Genomic DNA, 16370 nt, shown 5'->3' on the forward strand with positions numbered 1-16370 from the left:
TTTATGGAACCATTTAGACAAAAAGGTTCTTCTATGGCATCGTGAAGCACCTTTATTTTTAAGAGTGTATGCTCTTTTGCATGTTTTCTGGATGTGCTTCTCCTTTTTCCATGTGTCATAGATATGACCGTTACTCCAATCAACAGCGCAACGAGAAAGATTCCCATGAACACTCTGCCAATCACAGCAGCATCTATCAATAGAACACCATGTCAAATGATTTCAGTATTCAGTGATTTTAGAGCTGTGTGTGTGTGTGTGTGTGTGTGTGTGTGTGTGTTGTACTCACAGGTCACTCTGAGGGTTACGCTGCACTCTGCCTGACTGAGTTCATTAGACACTTTACATGTGTAGGTTCCAGCGAAGGTATCAGACAGGTTGTGCAACTTCAGAGAACCTGTGTGATGATCTGAAGAACAAATGAGACGGGATTTTTTATTATTGTATTGGATTTTTAAAGGTTGATATCTAGATATCTAGCAAGGTGGCTGATGACTAATATACATGTACAATTTACTGACAGCAAATGAGATGTACTTAAATATTTATTCTTAGACACAAAAGAATGAAAAAAATAATTATTAATTAATTACTATAAAACATTTTGATGCATTTGGTTATTACAAACACGCAGCGTTTCGCTTAACAAGATGTTAACTGATGGACTGGAGTGGTGTGGAATACTTGTGGATTATTGTGATGTTTTTAATCAGCTGTTTGGACTCTCATTCTGACGGCACACATTCACTGCAGAGGATCCACTGGTGAGCAAGTGATGCAATGCTACATTTCTCCAAATCTGCTCTCATGAACAAACAAACTCATCTAAACCTTGGATGACCTGAGGGTGAGTAAATTTTTATTTTTTTGGATTTTTGGATTTATTAAAATCATTAATGGTTTGTGTTTATATATAATCCTGTTTGGCTCTTTAGAAAAGTTGAGTTCTCCAAATCTGCTCTCATGAACAAACAAACTCATCTAAACCTTGGATGACCTGAGGGTGAGTACATTTTAATTTTTTTGGATTTTTGGATTTATTAAAATCATTAATGGTTTGTGTTTATATATAATCCTGTTTGGCTCTTTAGAAAAGTTGAGTAAGCGAATCTGTGCCATCCGTGCATTATTTTCAGGTGCCAGATTGAGTGTTACAGCAGCAGCTGATTGTTTCCTACCTTCAACAAAACTGACGGCAGAGGGGCTGCGTTCTGCTCTCTGTGCCATGAATAGATTGGTGTTGGGTGACCCTGAGAGGAATGACATATCAGAATCACATCATTCCCCACGAAGGAGTATCCCTGCAGCCAACATTCTGGCACAGATGGAGGAGCTGATGATGGAGAGAACAATTTTAAAAGCTTGAAATAGTGTGAAATGTAAAAAAATAAATATGTAAAAGTTAATACATAAATATAAATATATCACAGGAGGTTATTATATTTGGGGGTCTATGGTATCAAAAAGTTTGAAATCCATGATCCATCTTACCTAGCACAGTGAGGTTGATCAGACCTTGTCCGCTGCTGGACCAGTCATTGGGGTTGGTGACCACACATATATACAACCCAGTATCAGATATATCAGCATTGATGATCCTGACAGAAGTGACGCCCGACACTGGAGGGTTCTGCACGAGAGCCATCCTTCCCTCCCAAGAGTTCACCCAGTACAGCCTCCCATTGTAGTACAGCACCTGTGTCAAACAGGACATTGAGATCAGATGTGGTGGTTTATTGTAACTGACTCTAAATACAGGAGTCCTCACCCTCTTGGCTTGGATGGCAGGAGTTCCTGAAACGGCATAATGCCACTCCAGGGTGAAGCCCTCTGAGGCGTGTGTGTCATACGTGCAGGTCAGCTCAGCCGATGACCCCGACCGGACAAACACAAAGGGCTTAACATACTGGTAAAAAAAATCTGTATAGCCTGAATGCACTGTAAGTCACTTTGGATAAAAGCGTCTGCTAAATGCATAAATTAATACATTTAATTAATTAATTAATTAATTAACCACAACTGCCTGAACATCTGTACAAAGAGAACATCTCTATACCTTGTGACAGTAAAGGCATTTAGAATGTTACAAAATATTTAAATTTTTAAACAAATGTTGTTCTTTTAAAGTTTCAGAAAAACAAGAGTCCTGAAAAAAAAAAACGTGTCTCAGTTTCCACAAAAATATTAAGCAGCACAACTGTTTTCAACTGTTTCATTGATAATCATTAGAGTGATTTCTGAAGGATGATGTGACACTGAAGACTGGAGTAATGACTGCTGAAAATTCAGCTTTGTCATCACAGGAATAAACTACATTTTCAAATATAATAAAACAGAAAACATTAGTCATTTTAAATTGTAATTATATTTCACAGTATTACCCTTTCTACTGTAGTTTTGATCAAATAACTGCACCCCTGATGTGCAAGACTTCCAAAAGCATTAAAAAATCTTGCCAAAACCAAACTTTTGAACAGTAGGGTAATGTTTATTATATTAGTAAATCTATATTTACTCGTATATTTATGAAACAGAATTTTCTATTAACTAATTATAAACCATTTCAAATTAATGTTTAATAAAAAGAGTGAAGGAATTACTCACCGAAGTACTGGAACAAAATGCTGGTTGTGAGGACAATGTGACCATATGCCATTATGCGTCTAATATTTAGTTGTCCTTGCACTGAGATAAAGAACAGATCATAAATGGTCGGCTCTGACTAACAGAAAGCACAACGTCCAGAATGTGCTTGCAAAAAGTGGAGGCAGGTGTGACTAAACACTTCTTATTGTTCTTCACTAAAGCACCTTTTTCTTTCAAATTGTTTAAAAAAAAAAAGTAGTGGAGAAAGTCTTGCAAAAATATTAGGAGTTCGGAGCTCCAGAAGACAAAATAAGACTTTATTGGAAGAAACCACAAAGCTGAGATGCCTGCAGAACAAATTACCAACTCACACTTTTATATGGTTTTTAACCTCTAATCTTATTGTAGGAGTACTCTCCCCAAAACTCCCTAACTCTGTTCCCAAGGATCTCCTCATTACGTGGTTACATTGGTCTACCTTGTAAGAGTGGCAGATTGCCAAATAGCCTGCATCAATAACAAAGTGATTATTCAGTGTATTTTCTCATAATTTTTATCAGAAGACCATGTTTGAAAGACATGTGGCCTAGAAGAGTAACTTAGTATCAATTCAAATGCCAACTTCAGCCAAAATCTCTTTTTTCCCCCCGTGGGACTTAACATCTGGCTTTTGTAATGTTCAAACTATTTCTACAGTTGTTTCATATAGGATAAATAAAATGTTTCATCAAAACCACCCATGAAAAAGTTGGCCATTCAATAGCCTTCTATGACAACCAATATTATTCTGAATATTAATTTTATACTTACTTTAAAAACAATTTTGGTTCTCATGATACCAACAAGAAAAAAATGTATTTCTGTTATGGCCATAGTAGAAATCGGGGGCTCGTCCGGGATCTCAAACTGAGAACTCCTGTAGACGAAGTTGGAAAAAAAAGACAAATGTGGCAGCAAAAATAAAGTGTCTGGTTCTAATATTTAATATACTTGTTGTTAATAAAATTTGTTTAATGCCGGGTCAATCAAATGCCACATTAAAGAGATGTGCTAGTTTAACTCTTTAAAAAATGTTTTACAATGCATTTTTGCAATTTTGCATTGGTTTAATAATCAGAACATTATGGTAAGTAATCAAAACAAGCACCACCACTTAAACACTTGAACCTCACTGAGGCATTTTCCACTTTGAACCCGTTTCTTACATCTCTGCTTCCATCATGTAGACAGTTACTGTATAATGCTTTCAATTCCATATAATGCCAATTTGAAAATAACAAAATAAGTAGAAAAGGCTTAATTACAGAGTAAACAATATCTTCAACCAGAATATTCACAATAACATTCAGCGTTAACACTATTATCAAAAAAACATTGCTTCCGATATTCAAGTCATTAAACCACAAGGCTAGTTTATCGTAAATTTTCATGAACACGCGAATGAATAAATGGACACTTCCATGTAACTTACATGATCACATGTTTTACAAATTAAGAGTCCTTCCTGCTCCAGTAAACAAGCATGGCAGACACTGGCATTTGTTTGTTTTATGCTCTACATCATAAGACAGCATTTTCACAGGCTCTCATTTTATTTTCTACTTTACAGTCTTCCCTTTTCTCTCTAAATTTCTTAACTCGTCTGAATGGTCAGAAAATATTACATTTGAAATAAAACCTGCTCTGCTTCAGAAATCTGTCAACCGCTTGACAGAAAAAGCGAAAACTCCTGAGAGAAACGGAGGCACAAGAGGCACAAGAACACTCAAGATTATTGTCATAAATTTAACTGAAAATAACTGGACAAATCTGAATCCATAAACACAACTGTTACAAAAAGTGGACATCTGCATCCCATCATAATGTATAACTCACTGACAAAATACTGTTCTCGGTCAGTGAAACGGTTCGAAAAGATGACAAAAAGAATTTCACAGAGTGTTTAGGCATCAAAACACAGATTAAGCTCATTAAAAAACATGTAATACTTTAGAAACAAATCAAAGGTGTTTTTTTCGACATGTAACTATATTTTACTGTACTTTACTCTGCATAAAAAGTTAGCCAAATTTATCGTCACATTTGTCGATACCCTTCTCCACATACGTTTGTCTAGTCGTTAGCACATTATTAGTCTTGAGGGCCGTTACACCAGTGACCCGGCGTGGTTCTGGGTGGGCACCATGATGGGCACGGCCCCCATGCGGGACAGGGTGGCAGAGTTTATAGGCATGTTGAGTGGGCGTGGGGTCTGCGGCTGCGGCCCCTCAGTCCTCTGTGTGGAGCAGCTGTTGGGATTGAGGACTGCAGGAGTGTGATGGCGATCATGGTGGTAATGGTGGCGGTGTGTGTGATTTGCTGTGCCGCTGGCGTTGTATCCGGGCAGGCCGTGTAGTGGGTTGGGCTCCCCTGGGTGGAGGCGGTATGTGGTTGTGCTTCCAGAGGTGGTGAGGATGGAGGCGGTGTCCGAGGCACCAGGGGGGTATGGGTAATGGTTGTTTTGGAGTGGATGCTGAGGCTCCTGTGCAGGAGGGCTGGTGGCTATTGAGGACAATGTGCCATTCTTTGATATGATGTCCGATCCTGTGCCGCGTTTAGCCCAGGAGACGCGTTTCGGTGCCTGTGCATCTTCCCTTAAAGCAATAGAAAGCACATACTGTAATACACACATCTAATCTGTAGCATTATGGATGAAGTGCAAAAATAAAATACAAATATTCAGTGTTACCCTACTTAAAAAGGTTACCCTACTAAAAAAGTAATAAGTTGTGTAACTATTTCAATTACTTTATTCAAGTAATGTAACTGATTACATTTGATTTCTTTTTGATTACCTTTCTAAATTTCTAACGAATGTTTTCAACTGTTAATCATTTTCAGACATTTAAATCAGGCAGGTTAACCTTACCCTAGTAAAAAGTAATATATTTAAAATGTATTTATTTCATACGAAGTATAGTTCAAATCTGTTAACATATTTACTGACATATCGCTCGAGACTTACTGATATAAAAATAATTCAACTTTATTTGGACTACTATTTCTTAAAATTAAGCCTAAAATGTGTTTTAATGCCACTATTGATGTGGATTGTATGATCTTTGAATAATATCGGTCTTTAAATGCAAGATATTTAAAGTGTACCTGAAGCACAATAGTTCCACTGCAGCGCAATCAAATATACTTAAGTATATCTTTAGTTGGACTGTAGCATTATTTATGCACAATTAAAGTGCATTTAGTACAAAATTAGTTGTTCCAATTTAGCAGACATTAAGGCCTTTTTTTAGTATATTTCTTTTCACTAGGGTACAGTATGACTCAACAATGAATACTGTCAGACTTTCAAAATCCTTCATCACTTGAATTAAAATTACAATAATTTAATTTTAAAACAACTACCACAAAATCTGAATTTAGCACCTCTTTTACTTTGAGATCGTTCTGAGGTTAAAGGGTTAGTTCACCCAAAAATGAAAATGAACTTACCCTTTAAGTACAGATTTAAAATCATAACAAGAAATAGTAAATATTAATACAAGAAGTATTCAGATGTAACCCTCTTCATAATCATTAACATTTTCATAAGTAACTGTAATTTAATTACACATTTTTCTTAGTAACCGTTGCAGATTACAGTTACATTTATTTTGTAATCAAATTGCACAATGCCATTACAAGTAAATACTTACTCCCCAACACTGCAGATATCCTAATACAATATTAGAAATATAAGACACATGCTCACTTGATATCATTGGCCATCTCCTCTTCTGTGTCACAGTTTCTCCTCAGGATGAAGATCAGGAATAAAACTAGAGCCATCAGACCCACCACGGAGCCCACTGTGGCCCCGGCGATCACCCAAGCATTGTTAGCTGAGGCCACAAGAGGAACAGTGAGTGCTGAAATCTACAATATAGAATGTTGCATCAATCTTTTTGAAAGATACTTACGGGTGGAGACCTCTAGATTGATGTGGCAGCTGTCAGTCCCAGCCGTGTTGCTGGCGCGGCAAACATACTTGCCGGACATGCTTTTGGTGAGGTTGCTAAGTCGAAGGGTGCCCTGCCTCTCATCTGAAAATAGAACCAAACATTCATAACATCATAATTGAACATCAAATGCATTTTCAATAGAGTTCACATCTTTGTATCTATCTTTCAGCTGTTGTGACCTATTGTAGCTTGTGACTGCTTATTCTACTTTTATGGGTGTTTATTCAATTACAGGCAATTTTGTTCCGGAGGAAAAATTAAAATGTCCTTAAAAATACCTTTCCCACTCTCACCAGTTCAGTTTGTTCACTAACATTATTAAACTGTATACACCACCATTCAAGAGTATGGGGTCAGTAAGAATTTTTTTTTTTTGAAAGATATATAGAGATATACCTTATATTCACTAAGGTATTTACACAATAAATACAGTAATATTGTGAAATATTATTACAATTCATTATTTTATTACTATTTTAATATATTTAAAATGTAATTTATTCCTCTAATGGCAAAGCTGGATATTCAGCAGCAATTACTCCTGTCGTTACTGTAAATATCATAATTGATAACTGTTTTATTTCCTATTTCAGGTTATGTATGCTTTATTTTTTAGGACTGTTTTTTTTCCCAAGGCATTGTTATAGATGCCAGTGTTTCCTGTCATAGCTATGCAAAGATTTGATTTTTAAAAACCCTAACCCTATTAAATTATTCTTGTTATGATTTTAAATCTGTATTTAACCTCAGAACAATCTCAAAGTAAAAAAGAGGTGCTAAAGTCTGATTTTGTGGTGGCTGTGTGCTATAAAGTTAAATTATTGCATTTTTTTTAAATTTTATATTTTTGGATTTTGAAAGTGTGACAGTAATCAGTGTTGAGTATTACTGTAAAAGTAACCCTGCCTGGTTTAAATGTCTGAAAATTATTAACAGTTGAAAACATTCTTTAGAAATTTCGAAAAGTAACCAAAAAAGTATTCAAATGTAATCAATTACTTTACTTTAATAATTGAAATAGTTATACTACTTATTACATTTTAAATAGGGTAACTTGTAATCTGTAACCTATTACATTTCCAAAGTAACCTTCCTAACACTGCATGTACAATACATACATCATAAGAGAAAATAATAAAATAATAAATGCTTACCACGGTTTGATAATAAACAAGCACACTAACTTTATTAAAAGTTTAAAACTTTATTAAAAAAAAACTTTATTAAAAGGGGCAAATTAGTTTGGTTTGTGGAAATGATGCGAGACAGCTATAATTTGTGGAAAATTGAAATTTCATTCATATTTTAAGATTTAAAAAAATCATAAAATGCATTTAAAAAATAGCAAAGGTAAATGATGAAGGCATGATAAAAAGTTTCCAAAACTGTTTTTTAAGTGACTTTCATATAAGAAAAAGCTAATAATCTTGTAGTCTAAGTAAAAAGAATAAAAAACATTTTGGCCATAAAAGTGCACACAGTTGAAGAAACACCCTTATATGAAAGATGTTGACATAGGCAGTAAATAAGAGTGTAATCCTTTGAAATCCCTATTTATGAGAGCACTTTGTCATGATGACTGACACATATATGAGACGTATGTGTTAACGACTTGGCTACAGTTATGTTGACAATACTACGCCTATTTTCACTGCATGATGCTGGCAAGAAGGATGAGAAGTTAAAACCAACAAGACAGAGAACAAACATTACATTTCTGCCATTATTACAGTGTTGGCAGAGATTGCAGTCGACCATCTGCTGCTGTAGCTTCTGTCCACACACTGATTGGCCTGCAGTGATGAGCAGCCAAACTCAAATTCCTCAGTGACCCAGAGCCGAGGCCAGGCGCCCAGGGACCCCAGTCTTTCACAGGCACTTTTATACTAATGAAGTGTAACTTGAAATGATTGGCTTCATAAAATCAACACTTCATTGGTCAGTTCATAAAAACCTTCAGTTTGTATTGCTTCTGCATTGAATAAACTACGAGACACAGGTCTGATTTTAGCTCTCTAACAAGACACACAAATACAGTAGTACAGCACCACACGATTCATAATTTCAACAATGGTAGGGAACAAAAAAGATGAAAGGGGTAGGATGATGTTTGATATGCTTTTAGACTGATATGCTTGGGATATTGAATCACTCTAATCTCACTGACACACATTGATACAAATGGCTGATTGCTAAAAATGCTTATCAAGCTTTAAGCTTTTTTGTTGTTTTTGTCCTTTTTGCCGTTTTTGTTGACAGGGGTTTTGTGCAGATTGTAAACCTCTCTCTGTGAAGGTTAGAGGTTCTGTGGGACTCAAAATAGTGTGTGAACTTTGCATGTTTTTCACAGAATGATGATCCACCACTGTCATGACCTGAGGAGACGAGGAATGATATGAAGAACACGATGGGTGAGATCGGGAAATAACCCTAGATTCAAACCCTGCTAGGCCACATTTCAAACATATTTCTATGTATTCATATGGTACAATATTTTAACAATGATGTTACAAAGACTATCTTTAAAGACTCAGGATTTTATGTGGCACCGGTCAGCTTTGACTTAAAATAACACCTCAAAAAGATGTTTTTGATCAACAGCATTGTATTCACAGTCAGACATTTATTTATTCTTACTTCAAGTAAAAATGTCCCATTCCAAGGGGCTTACAGAGTTTTAAACATTTCTTACTTTATGTGTAAAACTGCTTTAAAAAATACTGAGTGTAACTTTAGAAAACAATTGCACAACCTTTCAAAAGTTTGGAGTCACTAAGATTAAAAAAATAAGTCTCATATGCTCACCAAAGCTGTGTTTATTTGCTCAAAAATACAGTAAAAACACTAATATTGTGAAATATTATTACAACTTAAAATAAATATTTTTTTGAAACCATGATCCAATTCATGGACTCTTAGATGAATAGAAAACAGCATTTATTTGGAATAGAAACCTTCTGTAACATTATAAATGTCTTTACTGTCACTTTTGCACAAATTATTGCATCTCTGCTGAATAAAAGTATTCATGTCTTTCAAAAGAAGTCTTACTGACCTCAAACTTTTAAGTGATAGTACAAGTAGCTTTATCATTCTTGTACTGACATGTACAAGTAAACAAGGGTTGAGGAATAAACTAAGCAAGACTGTAAGAGTGAACCGCACATTTACTGAGTCTATCTAAAGAAGTTTTCTCTATCCTAGGGTCTATTCCCTTACCCAGGTATCCCAGCACAAGCACAGGCTGGGGGCAGGACCTCCACTCTGTGAATGCGCAGATGAGAGTGACACAGAGAGGGTGAGAGGAAGACAGATGACCAGGAGAACATGATTGGTTTGTCTTTCCTGAGGGAAGAATTACTGAGCACCTCGCCTCCCTCAGGACTCTCAGGTCAGGAGAGAAACTGGGAGACCCACGTGCCTGGGATCAAGGAGGAAATTTGCTGCATGGTTGATAAGTATAAGCCAGCTTTTGTGAACAGCTGGCACAGCCGTGTATTTCAACTAAACAAATTTCGAACATGTCAACAGAAATCATCATGATACATTTGGGGAAAATGTATTGGATACTAATGCACATTTTCTATTTCTTTAACTGTAATATGTCATGCTTTCTTTATCGTTTGATATGGACTTTAGAGAACATGCCAGTAGACATGTAAGATGTTCCTGGCACTCAGTCAAGGTCAAACCTGTCGTGTTTAGAGGCAGATGGGAATGTGTCTCTCTGGCTGATCTGAGGGTAACGGAGCTATTTCCACCTCTCCTCAGGCCAAAGAGGGAGACACGCTAAATTAATGATAAATGATGCCTGTACTCCTCCTCTCTACACAGCATCTAACCAATTTCATCCCGATAATAAACAGATCGAGAACAGAGAAATGCCTCTTAAAATTATACAACAATAACAAAGATAAAACCTATTTAACAGTCATACACTACCATTCAAAAGTTGGGGATCTGTACGATTAAAAAAAAAAAAACTTTTAAATATTATTACCATTTAAAATGACTGTATTTTTGAATATATTTTAAAATGTAATTTATTCCTGCAAAGCAAAGCTGAATTTTCAGTATCATTACATCCTTCAGAAATCATTCAAATATGCTCAAAAAAAATTTGTTTTTTTGCTGTTGAAAACAGCTGTGCTGCATAATATTTGTGTTTAAACTGTGATACATTTTTCTTGCTATATAAAAGCATTAATTTATTAAAATATTATACTGTTAATGTATTATTTTTTTCTTTTGCTTTAGTAAGATTTATCAATAGAGCTATTTTGTTTTAAGCCTTAAAACACACAGCATTTTTGGGTCAATAGGTTCCCTAGGAATTTTGAATGGGTTTTTAAAATAGCATTTTTTGAGTAAAATAAGCATTGTGGTTGACATTATTTCAAGAGACTACAACATAAATTACAGTCAAACAACATGAATTTTAAAACTGGTTTAAAGTTGTTAACAAGTAGCAACATCAAGTCTAAAACCGATTTTTCCAGCACACAAATTCCCAAAATCTCAAAGGAAATTCCTGGGGGGAAGGCATGGTAAATTAGCCTTCCAGGTTGGTCTACAAATGGACATCATAACAGAACAACTCTATAATCATATTCTAATTCATTTTCTATCTAGTTATTTTGTGCTACAGGTAAAAGCAATTAAAAAAGAAAGAAAATCTCTCCCTGGATGTATATAGTTTTTATTTTTATTTTTTTATGTTACTTTTCTTTGTAAAAAGGAAAACAGGTTATACTTTGAAACAATTTAATGAAGGTTGAGTATAATTTATAGTTAAAACATACCAGGTAATTGTACATAATTGTACAAGATATTCCATGGTTGCATTGAGTATTGTATGTAACTTGAAATATGCTACATGATTGTACTCAAATGATTGTTCACAACCAGTGTTGGGTAAGTTACTCTAAAAAAGTAATTAATTACTAGTTACTAATTATATCTTCAACAGTGTAATTAGATTACTGAACAAATTACTCTCTCCAAAAAGTATTTCATTACTTATTACTAATTACTTTCTAAATCCTATATCAGCCTTAACATTAATGATACAAGGATAGACATGAAACGGTTCTTTTAATTCTTTCAAATAAATAATAGATAACTACATAAGTTATTCTGGTCACACTTTAGATTAGAGTCCAATTCTTACTATTAACTATTAACTATGACATTTGCCTCAATATACTCCAATTACTGCTTATTAATACTTAGTAAAGTAGTTGTTAAGTTTAAGTATTGGTAGGATTAAGGATTTAGAATAAGGTCTTGCAGAATAAGACATTAATATGTGCTTTTTTTTTAAGTAGTAATAAACAGCCAATATCCCAGTAATATTCATGCTAATTACCAACTAGTTAAAAGTGAGAATTGGACACTAAAGTGTTAATTTTTATGTTAAATCCACTATTGGATTGTGTATAAATGTTCTACAGTCTATACTCAGTATTACGTTCAATTACATAAGAAGTAACTGTAATTAAATTACAGAAAAAATAAGAGTAATCCCTTACTTTACTTTTGCAAGGGAAAAGTAATTAAATTACAGTAACTAATTACTTAGTAACTAATTACACCCAACACTGTTCACAACAAACAAAAAAATTAAATAGAAAAAAAAAAAAAGAAAGAAAAAATAAGCACTAATACTGTACATGTATGTAGAGAAGGAAGAAAGTCTCGGTTACGTATGGTAACCCTCGTTCCCTGAAGGAGGGAACGGAGACGTCACGTCGGGTGACCGACGAATTGGGAATTGGGATCTCGCTTAGAGAGACCAATCTACTTCGAGTGTAAACTAAACGAGCCAATGCACATTGGCATGCGATTGTATGTGTGTGTAATTATATATACATAATAAATATACACAGAACACACACATATATTATGCAAACAAAAACTTTTATTTTGGATGCGATTAATCGCGATTAATCGTTTGACAGCACTAGTCTATTCATTTAACAGCCAATGTTCAATTGTATTATTGACACACAATTATGCTATTTGAGCACTTCTTATAGTCTGAATGTCTTTTGCCAGTTTATCTCTGTTTTTTTGTTTGTTTGTTTGTTTTAAGAAATTAATACTTTCATTCAGAATCTAAAGTGACAATAAAGACATTTGTAATATTACAAAAAGATGTCTGTTTCAAATAAATGCTGTTCTGTTGAACTTTGCGGTCATCAAAGGTTTCCACAAATATATTTAGCAGCACAAAATATTCAGCATTGATAATAATAAGATATGTTTCTTGAGCATCAAATCAGCATATTAAAATGTTATTTCTGAAGGATCATGTGACACTGATTACCCAACTGTGAAGACTGGCGTAATGATGCTGTGGCTCAGTGGTAGAGCATTGCGTTAGCAAGGTAAAGGTTGTGGGTTCAATTCTCAGTGAACACACATACTGATAAAAAAATGTATATCCTGAATGCACTGTAAGTTGTTTTGGATAAAAGCGTCTGCTAAATGCATAAATGTAATGTAATGTAAAATATATTAAAATAAAAAACATTTATTTTAAATTGCAATAATATATCACAATATTATTGTTTTACTATATCTACAGTAAAATGAAAAAGATCGTCTCAGGTTACTTATGTAACCATGGTTCCCTGAGTAGGGAACGAGACACTGCGTCCTCTAGGGGTCGCTATGGGGAACGCCTCGTCGTGACCCGTGTCTGAAGCATACATTGAAAAAACGAAGTTCCCATGAAAGGGAACTCAGATCCCTAACGTTTGAATGGTAATGTACCATTTAAATGAACCCAATTTTAACCAGTCAAATTAAACAAAATTGTACCTTTCGGTATCATTAGTGTATGAAAGATAAAATCAAAAATTAAATTAATGCATCCACAAAAGCTCCTGAATTTTTCTCAGACAAAGAAAGACAATTGCAAACATACAGATGCGGGAGACTCACTTTGCATGGGAGAGAAGAAGACCTCAGAAAGAGGAGCTGCTTTGGTCCATTTGTACTGAGGAACAGGTTTGCCATAGCTGGATTTACAGCTCAGTGTTACATTGCCACTCAGTACAGGATTTCCTGTCATAGAGCACACAGGTGTGGATGGAGGAACTACAACAAACAGAAAAAGAAGTCATGAGACAAACAGTTAAATGCCCCAAATATGTGAATATAGCCACATTTTGCCAATGTACCTTTAACATTGAGGTGTAGCTCTCCAGACAGGCCTGGAGCTCCAGGAATGATGACGTGGCAGTGATAGCACCCGGAGTCAGACTCCTGCGTGTTATTGATGTAGATGGACAGATTGGCAGAGGGCATCGCCATGGCAAAACCCACCCGCCTCCGAAAGTCAGTGCTACCGATGCCAATCTGTCCTGAGAAGTAGGAGATGACCTGCAGTCAAAAACACATAGAGAGACCTTAACACACAACTGGACATGTGCAGTACCCAGTACGATAATAATGGAGGTAAACTGTCATACTAAAGATAATCCTCTGAAGCAAATGCAGATGGTCAAGTTCATATATTAGACTGATTTCCATTTATTTATGATAAGCTAGCAGGCAAAGGGAAACTAGTGGAACTACAGATTATGATAAGCAGCACAAATATCATTCATACACATGCACATGTTTGCATGTGATAGCTCGCTCGCGCATACAGTATAACCCGACACATTATCATGCCTCAGGGTGTATTAGCTGACATTTACATCTCAATCTAAAACCCTCAGCGATAAATTAATCCACTTCTCGCCCATCCATCAAATTCATCACGTGTATTTTCATAAGCAGTCTTTGACCTTTCAAATGTTCCATACTCTTCCTGTGACATTAATGTGAAAGCCATCTGTTGAGTGAGCTGGGTCTGACATGTCAGGTTCACATAATTTATTAGTCTGCTGATGGAGGACAACAGATTGTTCTATCATGTAATCCATCCCTCTTTTTTTCAAAACGACAGCAAAGGAGGACAGGAAATGGATAGCTTATATATAATGTAGACTTCTAAAATCAATATCAAGATTATGGGTTAAATATATAACATATACACATTTAATTAATTATTATTAGTAAATTAATGATATATAACATAGACTTGGATGTATATACAGTATAACATGGACTTGCTGTATTTTAAAATTTAACATCAAGATACAAATATAAACACTTAATTAATTATGAATAAATTACATATTACATTGAAACTATATATAACATGGACTTATTCAAATTAAAATTCAACATCAAAATTCAATATAAATGTTATGAATTATTATTAATAAATTATCCATATATAACATGGATAAGTCTTATTTTAAAATTCAGCTTCAAGATTTTGGTATAAATGTATATACATTTAATTGAGTTTTGTTAATAAGTAATTATATATAACAGGACGTAAGACCTATATATAACATATATATAACAAATGTTAAAATTGAATATCAAGATTTTGAGTTAAATATATTTATTTATTTATTTACTTACTGTTAATAAATTAATTATATATAACATGGACATATTTTCAAATTAAACATTAAGATTTTGGGATATACATATATATATATATATAATATTTTTAAAGCATGACCCAATCTTTTACAGATGATATATTGGTTCACTGCTGATAAATTCAGTTTAAACTCATAGCAGGTTGTACAAATATTCTATGTGTTAAGAATTTTATAATGCTGTTTCCAAACATACTCACTTGTTTGGAGTGATTGGCCATGAAGGTCCAGATGACCGCGTTCTTCTCGATGGAGGTAGTGGGGGTGTACCAGGCCTCCAGAAAAACCATTTGTCCCATGTTTACCTCCATGTCTCTCCGTGGCATCTCGACCCACTGAGAATCACCTGTGACAGCAGAGAAACAGCCAGTGTTGAGACACTTATCCTGGACTTCAGAGGGCAGGTTCGGCGGCAGCACTTGACTTTTAGGTGACATCATTAAATTGTACATTTGACAAAAAAATCATAATCCTACAAAGGCAAAATTCCTAATCCAGCCAAACACACAAACAAAAAAAACCTTTGAAACCCCTGTGGATCCCAAAAATCATGTACTGAAAAATGAATAAGGTGATATAAAGCCTTTTTCAGCAGTCCATTGCACACAATTTTTTGTATGCATACAATGCATGTATACGAAAATGCATCTTACAGTAGGAAAAACAATAAATAAATCCAAACATGTAGATGTATGCTTTCATTTGATGGATTTAGTACAAAGTACCTCTCAAAAACGAGTTGATGTAATTAATGAGCTCCTCAATAAGCAACAAGAGGTCACGTTGATAATACAAATGATGCATTAGGACTTGCGTTTACTGACCTAATAAACTCTTTTGGAGTCAAGCAAAACGTCACCGGGCCCACTCATCGTTTTAATCATACGCTAGATTTAATTCCATGTGATCTTGAACTGAATTGAATTGAACAATGAACTGCCAAGATAGTTTGAGCAAAGAGCAAGAAAACTGAATATAAAAGTGTAAAACAAAGTTAACTTCGCTAAAAAGCACATCTATTGCTCGCATGCAAAGCTTCCACTGAAGTAAACATGCTAAATGATACCCTGAGGAGACTAATTTAAGTACACCCACTGTCAGAGGTCACTCACAGGGCAGGAAGTCTCCTGAGCTGCTCAGCTGCAGGTGGATCGACTGATCCCAGCATTCCCAACTGTCCTGGTCAGCCAGTTTGGCTGTGGATCCCTCACTCACAGACAGACGTGGTGCTGGAGCTCTGCTGAGCTGAGCTGCTGTACTGCACTGCTGCTATATT

General features: G+C 35.0%; 1 protein-coding gene across 1 annotated transcript; it reads right to left on the minus strand.

Annotated features, from left to right (window-relative positions):
- Positions 1-3982: 3982 nt before the first annotated feature.
- On the minus strand, positions 3983-15531 carry LOC107662749 (endothelial cell-selective adhesion molecule-like). The gene is made up of 7 exons (XM_016452829.1): positions 15295-15531; positions 13772-13973; positions 13533-13688; positions 9804-9848; positions 6543-6665; positions 6335-6464; positions 3983-5219 (listed from the first exon to the last, which is right to left on the minus strand). The coding sequence occupies exons 1-7, from the start codon at positions 15529-15531 to the stop codon at positions 4733-4735; spliced, it is 1380 nt and encodes a 459-aa protein (XP_016308315.1). The 3' UTR covers positions 3983-4732.
- Positions 15532-16370: the final 839 nt, after the last annotated feature.

Source organism: Sinocyclocheilus anshuiensis, unplaced genomic scaffold, assembly GCF_001515605.1.
Source record: "Sinocyclocheilus anshuiensis isolate Anshui unplaced genomic scaffold, SAMN03320099.WGS_v1.1 scaffold1144, whole genome shotgun sequence".
Taxonomy (NCBI): Eukaryota; Metazoa; Chordata; class Actinopteri; order Cypriniformes; family Cyprinidae; genus Sinocyclocheilus; species Sinocyclocheilus anshuiensis.